General features: G+C 42.8%; 1 protein-coding gene across 5 annotated transcripts in view; it reads left to right on the top strand.

The window, feature by feature from the left end:
- The window catches only part of MTAP (methylthioadenosine phosphorylase), a 79,565-nt gene that overhangs the window by 31,672 nt on the left and 28,946 nt on the right, over positions 1 to 18,947 (top strand). For all 5 annotated transcript variants that reach the window (XM_069765552.1, XM_069765544.1, XM_069765528.1 and 2 more), the window contains 2 exons: positions 8,635 to 8,737; positions 13,282 to 13,521. In XM_069765552.1, coding sequence (XP_069621653.1) covers positions 8,635 to 8,737; positions 13,282 to 13,521 — 343 coding nt within the window. The remainder of the gene's footprint in view (positions 1 to 8,634; positions 8,738 to 13,281; positions 13,522 to 18,947) is intronic.

The raw sequence follows: 18,947 nt of genomic DNA, 5'->3' as shown, positions 1-18,947 counted from the left end.
ACTGCAGGGCAGCTTGAACTTGTTTGGATGTTAGTCGAGGTTCTTTATCCAACATCCGCACAATCTTGCGTTGAAATCTCTTGTCAATTTTTCTTTTCCGTCCACATCTAGGGAGGTTAGCCACAGTGCCATGGGCTTTAAACTTCTTGATGACACTGCGCACAGTAAACACAGGAATATTCAGGTCTTTGGAGATGGACTTGTAGCCTTGAGAGTGCTCATGCTTCCTCACAATTTGGTTTCTCAAGTCCTCAGACAGTTCTTTGGTCTTCTTTCTTTTCTCCATTCTCAATGTGGTACACACAAGGACACAGGACAGAGGTTGAGTCAACTTTAATCCATGTCAACTGGCCACAAGTGTGATTTAGTTATTGCCAACACCTGTTAGGTGCCACAGGTAAGTTACAGGTGCTGTTAATTACACAAATTAGAGAAGAATCACATGATTTTTCGAACAGTGCCAATACTTTTGTCCACCCCCTTTTTTATGTTTGGTGTGGAATTATATCCAATTTGGCTTCAGGACAATTCTTTTTGTGTTTTTTCATTTAAGACAAATTAAATGAAGATAATACCAAATAATTTGTGTTTGCAATCATTTTCAGGAAGAAAATGAGTATTATCTGACAGAATTGCAGGGGTGTCAATACTTTTGGCCATGACTGTACATACATACATACATACATACATACATACATACATACATACATACATATTCTAGAATACCCGATGCGTTAGAATCGGGCCACCATCTAGTTCTATATATGTTCAGTAGCAGTTGCTTATCTTTGTATATTATAGATAGCAACAGCTTATGACTGTCATTGGTAGGCATGGACTGCATAATCATATCTTTGGTAAATGACTATATAGCCAATGTTAGAGCGCCACATGATAATGGCCTGTAACTATGACATGTACCATTGTCATTTTTAGGCGCATTGCCTTCCAAAAATCACAATATAGCTCAGTTCACATTTACCCTGCACTCTACACTGAGCACTTACATCAGGGTTTCCGTGTAAATGTCTGAAATACATGATTCCTATCAAACCCACATGTAAGATTCACTATAATGAGGCTGATGGCATCACTTTTGGTGCGTCCCGGCGTCTGATCTGGTTGTGTCACTCTTTTTAGGCCTTTTTTTTTAGGCATGCACAAAAGCACGGCTTTGAGCACTTCTGGAGAAAAATAGGACACTGATGAACATAGAGCAGGCAGCGTCCAAAGTGACTCCATCTGCCTCACTCTTGTGAATGGATCTGTCAAAGGTTCTGTGTGAATCACGTATTTCGGAGCTTTAGATGGAAACTCCAATATTAGCGGTTAGTGTAGCCTGAAAGTGATACGAAATGTTGTGTACCCTAAAATGTTCCCAATGAAAACTTCAACTCAATCCACAAATACAGGGGGGTTTCACGTTACTGGCAGCACAAAGACTCTAGGAAAGTGACGTACCCCCCAAAAGAAATACAGCAAAAACTGTGCACTCAAATAATAATGCCCCCCCCCCTCCCCCTTCTAAGCCTTACCACATTTAGCTTCCACATGTTTTAGATGTTTTAGTACTGTAGTGGGCAGAGCCCACTTAATTTACGAGGTCCATGTCTCCAGAACAATGAGATGGGCACTACAATGACATACTGTCAATTTTCATTTTGCAACATTCACTGCAGCTTGTTTCTGGAAAACACCCATGGAGTCAAAATCATCACTACACCCATAATTCCCAGAGGGGTGTAATTTCCAAAATGGGGTCACTTATGGGGAGGTTTCTGTTTTTTTTTTGCACCCCATAGGCTCCCTAAATGCAACATGGCATCCATAATTTGTTCAAGCAAAAAAAGTCAAAAAGAAAATGTGTGCTAAAGTAACACATTTGTGTAAAAATATTTTTCATAGCCCAATATTATGACGATTTAAAATAAAATTTGTGAAGCAAATGATCACCTTATCTGTACATTAATTCCTTGATGGGTGTTAATTTCCAAAACATGGTCAATTGTGGGAAGATTCTGCTGCTTTTGCCCCTTGGGGGCATATGTAACATGGCATCAAAAATCTATTTTGAATAAATTTACACTCCAAATCAAATCACACTCCTTTTCTTCCCAGCGCTCCCATTAACCCAAACCTAGTAGTGTCCGCCCTCATATCTGATATTTGTGGACTACAAATTGCATGGTCCGTTTTCTTCTGTTGCCTTGTGAAAATGAAAAATTTGGGGCTAAATCAACATTTTATTTAAGAAAAAATAAATATAGATTTATTTTCTTATTTTACACTAATTTTTGTGAACAACCTGAAGGACTAACAAACTTTCTGAATGGGGTTTTGCATACCTTTAGGCTATGTGCACACGTCAGGTTTTTTTCCTGACAAAATCCGGAGAAATCTGCCAGAAAATCGCGTTTTTTTCAGCGCGTTTTTCTCGCGGATTTTTTGCGGATTTTTTGCGTTTTTTTTTTTTTTTCCTGAATGCATGAAATCCGCAAAAAGAATGAGCATGGCCATTCTTTTTGCGGATTGCGTTTTTTTTGCGGAAAAAAACGCATACATCTGCACAAAAAATGCGGAATGCATTCTAAATGATAGGATGCATAATTTGAGCGTTTTTTATGCGGATTTATAGCGTTTTTATCGGGAAAATCCGCAAAAAAAACGCGAAAAATCCGGACGTGTGCACATACCCTTAGAGTTAGTTTTGTTTGCAGGTTTTCTGACATAAAGGCCCCTCAGTCGCTTCATATGTGATGTGATCCCTAAAAAATATGGGTTTTGTAAATTTTATTGGAAAAATGAAAAATTACAGCTAAACTTTTAACCCGTCTCACATTGTAACAAAAAAAAGTATTTTAAAAAATGATGCAGATGTACTATAGACATTAGTATATGTTATATACTACCAAATTTTTTGAACTACAAGATGCAATTTTTTTTTTTTTAAAGCAAACTCTTGTTAAAAAGTGTGTGCGGAGGCAGCTTCTTGTGATGGAGAACACTGACATCTCCCTATCTCCTCCTGCTCTGTACTCCTAATGCGATCGGTGCAGAGCAGAAGAGGAAGATCACCGACCGGAACGGAGGCTGAGCGACTGAAGGACCTTCCACACAAGTAATTCAAGGACCTTTCAGGTCATATAACCGATCACATGACCTAAAAGATTCATTGAGTGGAAGGTCTTTCAGCTGCTCTGCTCCTGCGGCCTCTGTTAGGTCCCAGTCAGGAACTGCAAGATGTTAATGTATTGTATGGTTGATGTGGTAATGTTTAGTGTGTGTAACTGCAACCTGTTCTAATGTATAGTGTCTATATAACTGTAAATGTGCATGTAGCAGAGCTGTGAGTGTCTGTGTATATAATGGAGGGAAAGGAAAGCGGTTATAGGTATGCGATTTAACCCCTTTCTGCCATTAGACGTACTATTCCGTCCATGTGGGGTGGGCCCTACTTCCCAAGGACGGAATAGTACGTCATACGCGATCGGCCGCGCTCACGGGGGGAGCGCGGCCGATCGCGGCCGGGTGTCGGCTGCTTATCGCAGCTGACAACCGGCACTATGTGCCAGGAGCGGTCACGGACCGCCCCCGGCACATTAACCCCCGGCACACCGCGATCAAACATGATCGCGATGTGCAGGGAAGCATCGCGCAGGGAGGGGGCTCCCTGCGGGCTTCCCTGAGATCCCTGATCGCGTTGCTGCGAGGGTCTCCTACCTTCCTCCCTGCAGCAAGGCCCGGATCCAATATGGCCGCGGCATCCGGGTCCAGCAGGGAGGTGGCTTACCAAGTGCCTGCTCAGAGCAGGCACTTTCTGCCATAACCCACATATGGGGTATCAACGCACTCAGGACAAATTGGACAACAACTTTTGGGGTCCAATTTCTCCTTTTACCCTCGAGAAAATACAAAACTGGGGGCTAAAAAATAATTTTGAGGGGAATTTTTTTTTTTTTTTCACGGCTCTGCGTTATAAACTGTAGTGAAATACTTGGGGGCTCAAAGTTCACAACACATCAATCCATCTAAGTCTGCATTCCAAATGGCGCTCCTTCCCTTCCGAGCCCTCCCATGCGCCCAAACGCTGGTTCCGCCCCCCACATATAGGGTATCAGCGCACTCAGGACAAATTGCACAACAACTTTTGGGGTCCAATTTCTCCTGTTACCCTCAGGAAAATACAAAACTGGGGGCTAAAAAATAATTTTTGTGGGAAAAAATTTTTGTTTTATTTTTACGGCTCTGCATTATAAACTTCTGTGAAGCTCTTGGTGGGTCAAAGTGCTCACCACACATCTAGATAAGTTCCTTAGGGGGTCTACTTTTCAAAATGGTGTCACTTGTGGGGGGTTTCAATGTTTAGGCACATCAGTGGCTCTCTAAACGCAACATGGCGTCCCATCTCAATTCCTGTCAATTTTGCATTGAAAAGTCAAACGGCGCTCCTTCCCTTCCGAGCTCTCCCATGCGCCCAAACAGTGGTTTACCCCCACATATGGGGTATCTGCGTACTCAGGACAAATTGTACAACAATGTTTGGGGTCCATTTTCTTCTGTTACCCTTGGTAAAATAAAACAAATTGGAGCTGAAGTAAATTTTTTGTGAAAAAAAGTTAAATGTTCATTTTTATTTAAACATTCCAAAAATTCCTGTGAAACACCTGAAGGGTTAATAAACTTCTTGAATGTGGTTTTGAGAACCTTGAGGGGTGCAGTTTTTAGAATGGTGTCACACTTGGTTATTTTTTTTATCATATAGACCCCTCAAAATGACTTCAAATGAGATGTGGTCCCTAAAATAAAATGGTGTTGTAAAAATGAGAAATTGCTGGTCAACTTTTAACCCTTATAACTCCCTAACAAAAAAAATTTTGGTTCCAAAATTGTGCTGATGTAAAGTAAACATGTGGGAAATGTTACTTATTAAGTATTTTGTGTGACATATCTCTGTGATTTAATTGCATAAAAATTCAAAGTTGGAAAATTGCGAAATTTTCAAAATTTTTGCCAAATTTCCGTTTTTTTCACAAATAAACGCAGGTAATATCAAAGAAATTTTACCACTATCGTGAAGTACAATATGTCACGAGAAAACAATGTCAGAATCACCGGGATCCGTTGAAGCGTTCCAGAGTTATAACCTAAAGGGACAGTGGTCAGAATTGTAAAAATTGGCCCGGTCCATAACGTGCAAACCACCCTTGGGGGTAAAGGGGTTAAAATAGAGCTTTTATTGATAAAAATATTTTTTTTACTTTTTTTTTGTGCTTAGAATTATTAAAAATATTAACCACATCCCGACCTTAGATGTATCCAGTACGTCTTTGGTCGGTAAGTTCCTGAAATTGCCTGAAACATGGATGTCCAGCCTGCAATTGGTGCTGTGAGAGCACTAATCATAGGCTGGAGCCTAGCAACTATGGCGTCACCAGGGCCAGCTCTGATGCGATCGGACTATGATGTTGATTGTGCCAATCAGAATGCACAGACACTGTGCCATCACTGCTGGTGTGCCTGTTGCTGAAGAAGAAAGATTATCCTGATCCTTCTATGATCCGTTCCTGATCCCTGATCGACCTCTGATTGTTGGGATTTTTGCTGAGAAAAAAAGAATTAAAAAAAAAAAAAAAAGATTAGGGACCGTAAAAATATACTGTACTAATCAGCGTCTACTATACAACAGTATTTTTTACTGAATTTGGTGAGGGTGAGTGGTCGACAGCCATCGAGCCTTGATTGACGACATATCACTAATCAACCTCCGGTGTCTTGTTTTTTGTTGGGTTTTTTTGTGATTAAAGAATAAAATATAATAATTTAGATTAACTGTTAAGATTAGATTAGATTTTTATTCTCTTCTAAATAAAAAAAAAAAAGTTTGCACCACACACGCTTGATTAAATTTGGTACACATACAAACACCCTATACATGAAAAAATGTCGTCCCTCACATCCAAAATGCAATCCAGAATCCAGTTTGACACTACTGGCCTTTATCTCTGTTTTTGTAAACTTCATGGTGGCTGCACAAAACTCCCTGTCATCATTTTTTAACTGGACCCCTGTAAACACAGTAGAAACTGTGACATTTTGGTGCCTGGTTCTACACATGGGGTTACTGAAGAAACCAGAACTTTGGCAATATTGGAGTTTGATGTTTTTATAAAACACTTCAGTATCTGCATGGCCATGACCCATAAACGTTTTGAGGCCATCCACAAATTTTTGTACAATGATAATGCACGGTGTCCTTCCCGAGATGACCCCAACTTTGATCGACTTTTCAAAATTCGGCCGGTCACTGATCACTTCAGCAACAAGTTTGCTGAGGTGTTCGTGCCTCAAAGGGACATCTGTATTGACGAGTCCCTAATCCATTTTCAATGCCTGCCCAGTAAGAGGGCCAGGTACAGAATTAAGCTCTAGAAGCTGTGTGAGAATACCTCAGGGCACACCCACAGGTTTAGGGTTTATGAAGGGAAGGACTCCTGGGTTTAACCCTCTGAATGCCCCCTGTCCTGTGAGTGAGTGAGAAATTTGTGTGGGATTTGGTTTCCCAATGTTGGATCAATATTATCACCTCTATGTAGATAACTTTTATACCGGCATCCCACTCTCAAAGTCCCTCTCTGCGCGATCTACCATAGCCTGCAGTACTGTTAACAAAAATCAGAGAGGCCTCCCTAAGATGCTAAGTGGGCAGCAGCCCAGAAAATGGTGAGAGAAGAGCCCAATGTAGCAACAACATGATGGTCTAGTACAAGGACGAGAGGGATGTCCTTTTCTTGACCACCATACATGGTGATGGCAGTACCCTACCACTGTATGAAGTTCCTCTCCACATGTCCACAAACCAAACTGTGTAATGGGGTACAACAAGAACATAGGGGGGATTGATCTCTGATAAAGTCCTCCAGCTGTACAGTGCTATGAAAATAGCCAAGGTGCCGTACAAGAAGCATCATACAGATTACATATCATACAGATGACAATGTACAATGCTTTCGTGCTATCGCGATGTGCAGGCCAGACCGGTACATATTTGGTTCAAGTGATCACCTAATCAGAAGCACATTAAGTAGAATGAGTCTATGTGCCCACAATGCGGATTCGTGTGCGGCTTTTTCCGCACCGTTTTTGTAAAATCCGCATGTAAAGCGCACTGCGGATTAACTGTGGATTTGCCGCAGATTTCTTCCTTTTTTTTGTGCGGATTTCACCTGCGTTTTTACACCAACGGATTCCTATTGACTAGCAGGTGTAAAACGCTGCGGGATCTGCACAAACAATTGACATGCTGCAGAAAATAAACCGCAGTATTTTCCGCAGCATGGGCACTACGGATTTGGTTTTCCATAGGTTTACATGGTACTGTAAACCGCATGGAAAACTGCTGCGAATCCCCTATGCTACTGAGAGCCACTAAAGTCCCAGTATGCAGGTGACAGTATTATGTAGCTTAGGTAAACTCTCGCCAAGGTCCCTTATATCATATAATTTTCCAGTGGTGGGGATCTCATTATTGATTGTCAGCTATAATAAAAAGCAAGGCAGTAGATGCTGCTGCAGTGAACTTCATTATTAGCCAGTGCTGCATATTGTGATTATGTCCCTCTGCAGTGTGCATTAACAGATTAATCACCTCCCTATTCTACCATGGTACATTTCTGATAATGATCCCTCTACTTTACACTGCCAGGGAAGTTTTAATTAATAGGAAAACCGTTTTTCCTCATTTTTTGCTGTCTAAAAATGGTGTGCGTCTTATAGTAAGATGCGTCTTCTAGTCCGAAAATATGCTGTAACTTATTTTGTGCGATAGGACTATCTAGGCATAAAGTTTCAACGTTCGAAAATTGCAAATTTTCAACATTTTTGTCCAATTTTCGATATTATTATAAATAGACACAAATCCTATCGACCTCAGCTTATATGTCACGAAAAAACAGTCTCCGTATCGGTGAGATACGTAAGTTATTACCACATAAAGTGACACTGGTCAGAATTGTAAAATTTGATTTGGTCATGCAGGTGAAAACAGGCTCACGGGTGAAGGGGTTAACCGTGTTGGATGTGGACACCTTTGAAAGTGATGTAGGTCACCTTTCCCTTTTTGTAAAGCAGTCTGAAGCAACGGAGAAAACCGTTTGTTACCACTAGATGGCACTATTCAACATAATGCTACCATTTAGAAGACTGGTCCTCATGATGAGAAGGGGATTTTAACTAAAGATGTGGTTTAGGTTAAGGAATTTGGAAATCCCCTTCTAATTCCTTGAAAGACTAATCTATTAAATAGTTGTTTTCCATAAATGCCAGTGTTATGTGTTTGCAATGTTATAAAACCCATAAAATTGAAAGTTGCTTTTTTATTGGGTATATTTGTTAATTAGCATCACTATGCTCCACCATTCCTTGCACAGCATTTGTGGTTTGACTCTCTCTTTTTGAGGTTCTTCCAGCAAGAGGGCAAGGCTTGACATAAGGGGAATGGAAGACCACGTGCCAAATAGTGTAATTTCCACACCGCATGTTGTCTGGATAATGATCAGACGGTTACTTTAGGGGTGGCGTGTTCTTACAGAGCTTGCTGAAGATTTCATTACTCTGTATGTTCGATTGTGTCAACAGGACCACAAAAAGAGAGCAGACATTTTACAATGGGTCGCCCAGCTGTCTCCCAGGTGTTTGTCATATTCCGATGGCTGAGCCCTTCTGTGGCAAAACTCGAGAGGTGAGTACTTCATCCCCCCCCGACCTTCAGACGTAGCCCAGATAACGCGGTAAGCTATAGAGTGCGCGGATATAGAAATATATACTGTATGTGATTGCATATGTATACTGCTGTCCAAAAGTTTGCGGTTGCTCACACTTTTTCTATAGTTTATACCATTAAAAAGGACCACTGTCAGAATCCTTCATTTTACTGTTTGGCAAAAATGGAAGCCGCACACATGGCGGAATTTGTTAGAGCTCAGGTTTTAATCTCAGTGCTGCACTGGATACCACGTAAAGCATTAAGGTACTAAGCTACCATGTTTTGGTCACGAAATGAAAAAAGCCATCCAACCACGGCAACAAGAGCTTAAAGAGTAGCCTTCATTATTTTTAGTTCATAAATCAATAGAGTGCAAGAAAACAGTAAGCAACTTTGTAGCATATCTTATTAGAGAAATCTGCTTTTTCTCTGATCCCCTCCATGACCGCACACACAGGAGGTTGCCTCCCCATTCTGATTAAGGACCGGAAACAGAGGAGGTTTATATCGCCCTCCTCCGCCCTCCGTCCCTAAAGGATGAAGAGGTTTATCTTGATCCGGGAAGCCTGGATCGATCGTCCCATACCTTCCTCCTGGAGTTGCTCCCGCCCAGGAGCTGGACCGCACCATCCTCCAGCACTGTCAGGCAATGCTGGATGTGCTGGAAGTGAGAGAGGGGGTGACAGTTGGTGCTCATTGGATTCTATGTAGAGATGGTGGCGGAGCTCTGCCTAAAACTTATCCTGTCTCTATTTCCTCCAGATAGGAAAAGCCAGTAGCTACTAATAGAATTGCATCACAGTAATGGGAACGTCTGTCTTCACTGTATACAGATTTTACTTGTGAATTGAGAATTTTGAGTGACCAGTCCTGAAGGAGCAAGAGAGGCATATTTTTCTGATGAGATCTATTACAAAGTTGCTTGTTTTAACATGTACTGTTTTATGAAATATAAATAACGGTTGGTTATTCTTTAGCCTTGAATGGTTCTTAACTATAGTGATTCACCTCTCCATGTATCCAGACAGGCCTCAACTGAACTGTGCTAGAGATAGGTGTGGATAAGGAGGGTGTACAGTCCAGGACGGGTCCACACCAGGGCTGTGGAGTCGGTAAGCCAAACCTCTGACTCCTCAATTTCCCCAATGCCGACCCACCAGCACTGGTCACTACTGAGCATGTACATAAAGTGCAGCACAGATTCATCTCATCTACAACTCCACAGCACTGGTCACTACTGAGCATGTACATAAAATGCAGCACAGATTCATCTCATCTACAACTCCACAGCACTGGTCACTACTGAGCATGTACATAAAGTGCAGCACAGATTCATCTCATCTACAACTCCACAGCACTGGTCACTACTGAGCATGTACATAAAGTGCAGCAGATTCATCTCATCTACAACTCCACAGCACTGGTCACTACTGAGCATGTACATAAAGTGCAGCACAGATTCATCTCATCTACAACTCCACAGCTCTGGTCACTACTGAGCATGTACATAAAGTGCAGCACAGATTCATCTCATCTACAACTCCACAGCACTGGTCACTACTGAGCATGTACATAAAGTGCGGCACAGATTCATCTCATCTACAACTCCACAGCTCTGGTCACTACTGAGCATGTACATAAAGTGCGGCACAGATTCATCTCACCTACAACTCCACAGCACTGGTCACTACTGGGCATGTACATAAAGTGCGGCACAGTTTCATCTCATCTACAACTCCACAGCTCTGGTCACTACTGAGCATGTACATAAAGTGCGGCACAGATTCATCTCATCTACAACTCCACAGCACTGGTCACTACTGAGCATGTACATAAAGTGCGGCACAGATTCATCTCCTCTACAACTCCACAGCACTGGTCACTACTGAGCATGTACATAAAGTGCGGCACAGTTTCATCTCATCTACAACTCCACAGCTCTGGTCACTACTGAGCATGTACATAAAGTGCGGCACAGATTCATCTCATCTACAACTCCACAACACTGGTCACTACTGAGCATGTACATAAAGTGCGGCACAGATTCATCTCACCTACAACTCCACAGCACTGGTCACTACTGAGCATGTACATAAAGTGTGGCACAGATTCATCTCATCTACAACTCCACAGCACTGGTCACTACTGAGCATGTACATAAAGTGCAGCATAGAGTCATCTCCGCTAAAAGCCGAGATCCTTAGATCAGGAACAGAACAGACATTTATAGGACATTACATAACTTTCCCAAATTCTAATGAAAACATGTACAGCACATCCTGCATTGTACTACTGTACCCAATGTATTATATATTTTAGCAGTCGGTCCATTTTATACCGACTCTGACAAAATGAACAGCGGTTCTACAGCTCTGGTCCACACCACCCAATACATACTATAAAAAAGGGCATGCACATCTTTTAACAATACACTAATATGCAGGTGCACAAACATGCTGTAGCCCACATAAAAATGTATTTACACTGTGCATCCGTACACTGCAATTAATGATTGCATGAATTCCAATATAGCTATACAATGAAAGGTACTTGGTTAACTTTTTTTTTTTTTTTTTATAAAATAGCGTAAAAACCATCCAACAATGTCAAGATGAACTTCACGTTAGATTGTCCATAACCGTTGTGATTTGCACCTTTGTGTTCCTAACTAGGCCTCATCTGAACTGGATGAGAGATGGGAGGAAGGCTTAAACGGCAGAAAATAGGCACAACATATTTACTGCCACAAATTTCTGTTAACACAAAGTTTGCTGCTTCAGTTTTAAAGTGGTAATTTTGGTCTGAAGGGAGTCCATCACCCCCCAGACTACAAGCTTAGCTACTTAAATATTTATATAGGGGACCTGGACCCTATAAAAATCATACAAAAAAAAGTCCCATAAAATGGCAGCACAAAACAATTTTTTTTTCTTTTTTATAGTTTTTTACCACTGTAAAATATATACGGTACATAAAAACCCTTATAAGTTTGGTATCCCCATACTTACTGAGCTGAAGAATAGTACTGTCAGGTAATTTACACCAAATAAGGAATACCGTAAATACCAAACATAAGAGGGAGAATAGTTTTGTATTCTACCACTTTTGGAATGTTTATCCCATTTTTCAGTACATAAAATAGTAATGTGAATTGTCATTCAGAACTAGAACTCCACTCACAAATAAATCCTCCTGCTTTGGGCTCTTCCCCCACAGCTGATGCGCCCACCACTTAGGAGATGTGTCCAACACACTCTCCTCTGCCCTGTGTATGTCATACTTGTGGTCATGGTCGTGTTCTGACTCAAATCAGAAAATAAAAATGGCAACCCCAGGAAATTACTAATGAATTAGAACAAAATTTACTGTAGTAATTTTTTTTTTTTTAATTTAAAAAATGTGTTTTATGCAATAGTCGTTGATTAAAGGTAATGTATCACAAATCTATCGAATGGCGGACTCTGAATTGTTTGGGAATGGTATATTAATGTGTCCTCGATTGATGGGTAAGAAAAATTGCTTCTCTTAAATAACTACTGATGTATTTCCTCCTTGGCATGGTGAATTTTTCTAATTTAACTTGAGTACCTATTCCAGTTGGTGCTGCTCCACTGATTAGGAAATCACATTTTTTTTTTTCTTCTGTGCCCCACTGTTCCAGACTAATGCCACATAGTAATATTGGTGCAGAGTTTCCTTGCAAACAAGTGGGCGTATTCCACAGTTTCCCATTGGGCATGGCAATATTTTGATTGGCAAGCATTAGACAAAAATATAATGTATGCCGACAGTGAGGGTGGTATGTGCGCCATTGGTTGAAGAGAAAATTTGCACCATTCTTACAGGGGGATATGACTTTGGAATAGAGGGGCACAGGAGAGAAAGAAGAACTATTCCAGAGCTGTAAATGATCCTGTATAAGATTATTAGCGGAGTAAAAAAAAACGGACAGCGTGCGAGAATTAGGCTACTTTCACACTAGCGTCGGTACGGGCCCATCGCAGTGCGTCGAGCCGACACATGCTGTGAAGTAAAATCACAACGGGGCAGCGGATGCAGTTTTACAACGCATCCGCTGCCCCATTGTAAGGTCTGGGGATGAGGGAGCGGAGTTCCGGGCGCGCATGCGCGGTCGGAAAAAGCGGACCCGACGGACAAAAAAAAACGTTGCAAGCAACGTTTTTTTGTCCCGACGGTCTGCAGAAACACGTCGCATCCGTTGCACGACGGATGCAGCGTGTGGCAATCCTTCGCAATGCGTCGCTAATTAAAGTCTATGGAGAAAAAAACGCATCCTGCAGGCAACTTTGCAGGACGCGTTTTTTCTTCAAAACGACGCTTTGTGACGTGCGTCGTACGACGCTAGTGTGAAAGCAGCCTAAAATCGTCCCACTCTCCTGGATGAGAATGGGACCGATTTATTTATACGCTTGTGTAAAATGTAGGTTGTCCACAAGCAGTGCTAACCCTTGGCATTATTTCTTTATTTCTTTTAAAGGCTGCTTTGTTTTGTGTTGCAGGTTTTAATAGATGTTGCCAAGAAGCTCGGTGTAAAATGCTACTCTAAAGGTACAATGATCACCATAGAAGGCCCACGTTTCAGTTCCAAAGCTGAAAGTATCATGTTTCGTCTCTGGGGCGCTGATGTTATTAATATGACGACCATTCCAGAGGTTGTTCTGGCCAAGGAAGCTGGCCTCTGTTATGCAAGTCTTGCGATGGCAACAGACTTTGACTGCTGGAAGGAGCATGAAGAGGCTGTAAGTACGGAGAAATGCGAGTTGTTTTTTTTTTTTTTTTTTTAATACTTTTATATTGGGCCAAGATGTGTCATCAAGATAAAGTGATAAAAATGAATGTGTTACTGCTACGTTCACACAAGTGAAAAATCATCAACAAAAAAGTAGTTTTCCACAACGTCCCTTCTGACAGCACCACCAGGAGGTTGTCCTTCTTATCCTTGATAGGGACAGGAACACAGAAGAGGTTAAATAGCCCCTCACCACCACCACCCCCCTTCAGTGTTTTTCCTGTCCATATCAGGGACAGACGCAGGAGAGGAGTTCTGTAGAAGATCAGAGGTTACCTGATGCTGTAAGGTATCGGGGTCCGGTCGAGCAGGAGGCTCCCGAGAGCGGCCATATCCTCCTTAGAGGGGCTCTGGGCTGAAGGAGTCCCGGTGGACGGGGACTCCATAATATCGCTGAAACTGATGGAGGTCCCTCAGGCATTTTAGGTTGAGCTGTGGGCTCCCGTCAGCTACCTCATCCCTTCACAAAGGGCTCTGGGCAGCGGCTGCTGTAGCGTTGTTCCGGCTGCCGACTCCTCATGTCGAACGCCGAGCTGGGAATCACGCCGGCGGCGGATCAGGGGAGTGGCCTCACACGACAGGTACTCCCGGAGGGTTACCGTCAGCGTCTCCTGAACGTCCGGTGCGCCGCGTCATCGGGGGGTGCACTGGTGACTACTTCAGGGGGTGTGGCCGGGTGCCCGAGTTTTGCCGGCGATGACAGTTTCCGGTACTCCGGATGGCCGCAGCGCTTCAGCAGAGCCTGGGGGAGTGTCTGGGGCTCCAAAGGACATCATGGCGCCGGAAGCCGACGATCCCATACTGGTCAGCGTGCGTTCCAGTTCGGCAGAGGACCTGCAACACCGAAAATTGACTGCAGCTGAGCTCGGAAGGATGACAGATCAGATGTCTTGAAGTCGGGTAAGACTGACTACTTAATGATGGACAACTGACAGCACACCTGACTTTAGTAAGATGGAAGGTGCTAGCCGTCCTGACGTCCAGTCCTTAGAGCTGCCCACGGATCATGTGAGTAAACTTGGTGGGGGGTTATAGGGCCTTCTTTCTACATTATATTTTAGGACAAGGACATCCCTAAACGGTCTGCTACAACCACTAAAAAGAAGGCTAGCAAATGTCCGTTATGTACCGCCAGACTCCCAGAGGGTCATAACAAGCAGCTATGTGAAGCATGTATTGCTAAACTACTTAAAGACGAACAGACTTCATTATTAACTAATATAAAGACCATGACTAGGGATGAAGTTCAGGCTATTGTCTCAATGTTAGTGCCACCCCAATCCCCTTATCCAAAAAGGCCCAGATGGGATGTGGACCTGAGTTCGGAGGAAGGAGAAGTATCAGGGTATTCCGACCCGGAGTCTGGTTAAGGCGAAAATTCTTCAGTATTGTTTCCGGAGGAACGGAAAAGTTGCCTATTCTCGTCTGAAAACACTGACGTATTTCTAAAAGCGGTTAAGGGTACCATGAAGGTAGAGGACTCAACGGAACCACTGTCACTTAAGACGAAATGTTCAGCTGTCTCGGAACGCGCAGGAACAGGGTGTTTCCTGTTAACAACCATATAACCACAAAGATTCTGGAAGAATGGGAAGATGTGGGATAGAAGTTACTAGTCCCGAGAGACTTCAAGTACCGTCTTCCCTTCGATCCGGAAGACACTAAAGTATGGAAGTCCATACCGAAGATCAACATTCCTGTGGCTAAAGTCTCAAGGAAAACAGCAATTCCTTTCGAGGACTCATCTGGTCTAAAAGATCCTATGGACAAAAGATCAAAAGACATCCTTAAGAAATCCTGGGAGTCATTGGCAGCCATTATGAAGACAAACATAGGGGCCAGCTCAGTAGCAAGATCGATGAGTCTCTGGGTAGACGAGCTAGAAGGTCACATTAAAGACTGGACTCCCAGGGAAGAAATTTTGAAATCACTATCAGTGCTAAGAATGGCAATTGATTTGATGGCAGATGCATCAGCAGAGTCAGTGGGTTTTGCAGCTAGAAATAATGCACTATCAAATGCGGCAAGGCGGACCATGTGGCTAAGAACTTGGACGGGAGATACCCAACCAAAAACAAACTTTGTTCGATTCCTTTCTCAGGCTTTCATGTGTTTGGACCAGTCCTGGATGAGCTGCTTGAGAAAGCATCAGATAAAAAGAAGGGCTTTCCCGAAGAAAAGGCAAAGAAGATGCCATTCTTTTGGAAGACTCGCTCCCACCCTAGACAGGACTATAAATGGAAAGGGAAGTCCGGCAGATGGAGCTACCCTAAAGGCGGCAGGGGTAGAGGTTCCTTTCGAGACCAGACGTTGGGACCCGGCAAACAATGATGCCAACAATATAGGAGGGAGGCTGCAGTACTTCCTGGAAGTATGGCAGGACATCACCCAAAATCAGTGGATCCTGCAGACGGTCGCTCGGGTACAGGATAGTATTCACAAAACTACCTCCCAAAAGATACTGCCTAACACATACTGAGTCGACAGAAGTCAATCAAAGGCTGTTAACAGATATACAAGAGCTTTCAGAACTGCAGGTCATGGTTCCGGTGCCCCATCACCAGCGTTTCCATGGACATTACTCCAGTCTGTTCTCCATAAAAAAAGAGTGGAGAAAACCGTACGATAATAAACTTAAAACCATTAAATCAGTGGGTAGCTTACAAACGCTTCAAAATGGATTCTCTCCGATCAATCATACCCTTAATAAAAAAGAATTCAGTAATGAGCACGCAAGATCTCAAACATGCTTATTACCATGTACCCATCCATGCCTCACACTAGAAATTTTTCAGATTTGCAATAAAAGACCACGGGGAAATACATAATTTCCAATTCCAGTGCCTGCCATTCGATCTCTCTTCTGCCCCACGTATATTCACAAGACTCATGACAGAGGTTACGGCCTCCTTGAGAGAAAAAAATATTCTCATCGTCCCATACCTAGACGTCCTTTTGTTTAATGGCAGATTCACCACATCAGATGGAGAAATCTTTAACAGTATCCACGTCACTCATGAAGAGACTGGGGTGGGTAATAAACTTTTAAAAAAAAATCAAATTTCAGGCCATAAAGGAAGAAAGCATTCCTGGGGGTACTGCTAGACTCTGAACAGGAATACTCATTCCTGCCAGTGCAAAAACAACGGACAATCAGGCTTCATGTCTTCCCAGTGTACAATGAAGTCAGTTTCATTCAAGAACACTTCAACGGGAGGTCCTTTCAGTATGGGACGGCAAGAAAGATTCGTTGGACAACAAAATGTTATTACCCAAAGAGGTAAAACAGTCCCTGTCATGGTGGAGCAACATAACAAAGCTCAAAAAAGGGAGGTCCTGGAGAGCGTTTCCATGCATAAATATCACCATAGATGCAAGCTTCAGCGGCTGGGGAGGTCACATAGAAAGACGTTACCTTCAAGGAACATGGCCCACATCTGTATGCAGCAGTTCCTCAAATCACAAGGAACTCTGGGCAGTTTAGGAAGCACTGAAAAGATGCCAAGAAGAGTTGCATGGTTGCCATGTCAAGGTCTTCTCAGACAACTCGACCACGGTATCCTTCCTTCTACATCAGGGAGGTCCGAGGCACCGTCACTTACAGGACCTAGCAGAATCAATATTCTCATGGGCAGAACGCATTGTAAAGTCCATCACAGCAGTACATCTAAAAGGCTCAAAAAATCAGATAGCAGAGTTTCTCAGCAGGGAAAGAGTGCAACCCTCCGAATGGTCTCTAAACGAGAACGTCTTTGTTCAGCTAACCCAGCGATGGGGCACGCCATAATTACTTATTTGCATCAAGGCGAAATACAAAGACGAGAGTTTTTCTCGTTAAATCCAAGAGACAATCCAACAGGGCTAGACGCCTTGGCACAGAACTGGGATATGGAACTTGCTTACGCCTTCCCAACAGGCGCCCTATTACCGAGAGTTTTGAAGAAAATACAGGAGTCTCTCACATCGGTAATCTTAATAGTTCCATACTGGCCCAAGAGGAGCTGGTTCCCCCTTTTGAAGTGGATGGTGTTGGAAGATCCAGTTCTCCTACCATCAAGGTGGGACCTTCTGACGCAAGGACCGCTGGTCCATCAGAATCTAGAGTTGCTACAGCTTTCAGCGTGGATCTTGAAAAGGAGATCTTGAGGTCAAAAGGTCTATCAATCCAGTCATCTCAACCATGCAAAAAAGCAGGAAACCAGTGACCTCGGCCATATATCTAAAGATCTGGAAGAAATTTTGCACACAGAGCAAAACTCCAATATCCATCTTTCAGGGTCCAAATATTCCTCAGATCTTAAATTTCCTTCAAGCAGGCTTTGATACGGGTCTGAGACCTAGTACATTAAAGGTGCAAATTTCATCTCTGGGCGCTTTTTATGACTATCCACTAGCCGATCATCCCTGGGTAGTAAGGATCATAAAAGCTACTCAACGTATTAGGCCAACAATACGTAGTTCAGTACCACCCTGGAACCTCAGCTTGGTACTAAACGAATTACGGAAAACCCCATACAAATCTCTAGATCAAGCAGACCCTAAGGTCTGTAACATTCAAAACTGTCTTCCTAGTCGCAATAACGTCAGCAAGGCGAATAGGCGAGATCCAAGCCCTGTCCATAACAGACCCATACTTAAAAATCCAGGAAGATTGTATTATCCTAAAGTTGGATCCTGCATTTCTTCCCAAAGTAGTGACTGACTTTCACAGAAACCAAGAAATTGTGTTACCCACATTCTGCCAAAACTAAAACAACGACAAAGAACGTTCTCTTCATTCTTTGGATGTTAAAAGGACAGTACTACAATATTTAAAACTTACAGAGGGCTGGAGAATTGACTCAAACCTCTTTATCCAGATGGCCAGAAAGAACAGAGGGAAAAAAGCTTCAAAAGTTACTCTAGCCAGATGGATTAAAGCTACCATTTGTGCTGCGTATATCTCAGCTGAAGAATCTCCACCAGAGAATCTTAGGGCTCACTCACTGAGAGCAATCTCTGCTTCTTGGGCAGAGAGTGCGGGGGCATCCATGAACCAAATTTGCCGGGCGGCAACTTGGTGTAACTCAAATGCTTTATGCAAACACTACAAGCTAGACATTCTGTCAAACCAACAGACGGTCTTTGGGAGGAAAGTCCTCCAAGCTATAATCCCACCCTAATAGGAGTTATTTGGTATTTCTCCTGGTGGTCCTGTCAGGAGGGATGTCCTGGAAAGTAGGAATTAGTCCTACCGGTAATAGTGTTTCCAGGAGTCCATCATGACAGCACCCCTTATTTACCCTCCCTTGAATTTCCTGTCTGATATCAACATGTGTAGAGAGGAAGTTCAATAAAATTGTGTTGCATCCATCCTGGTGTGGCACTTTGGAAAAT

This window comes from Ranitomeya imitator, chromosome 1 (assembly GCF_032444005.1).
Source record: "Ranitomeya imitator isolate aRanImi1 chromosome 1, aRanImi1.pri, whole genome shotgun sequence".
Lineage (NCBI taxonomy): Eukaryota > Metazoa > Chordata > Amphibia > Anura > Dendrobatidae > Ranitomeya > Ranitomeya imitator.
Note: the sequence above shows the minus strand (reverse complement) of the source record. Positions and strands in the feature narration are given on the sequence as shown.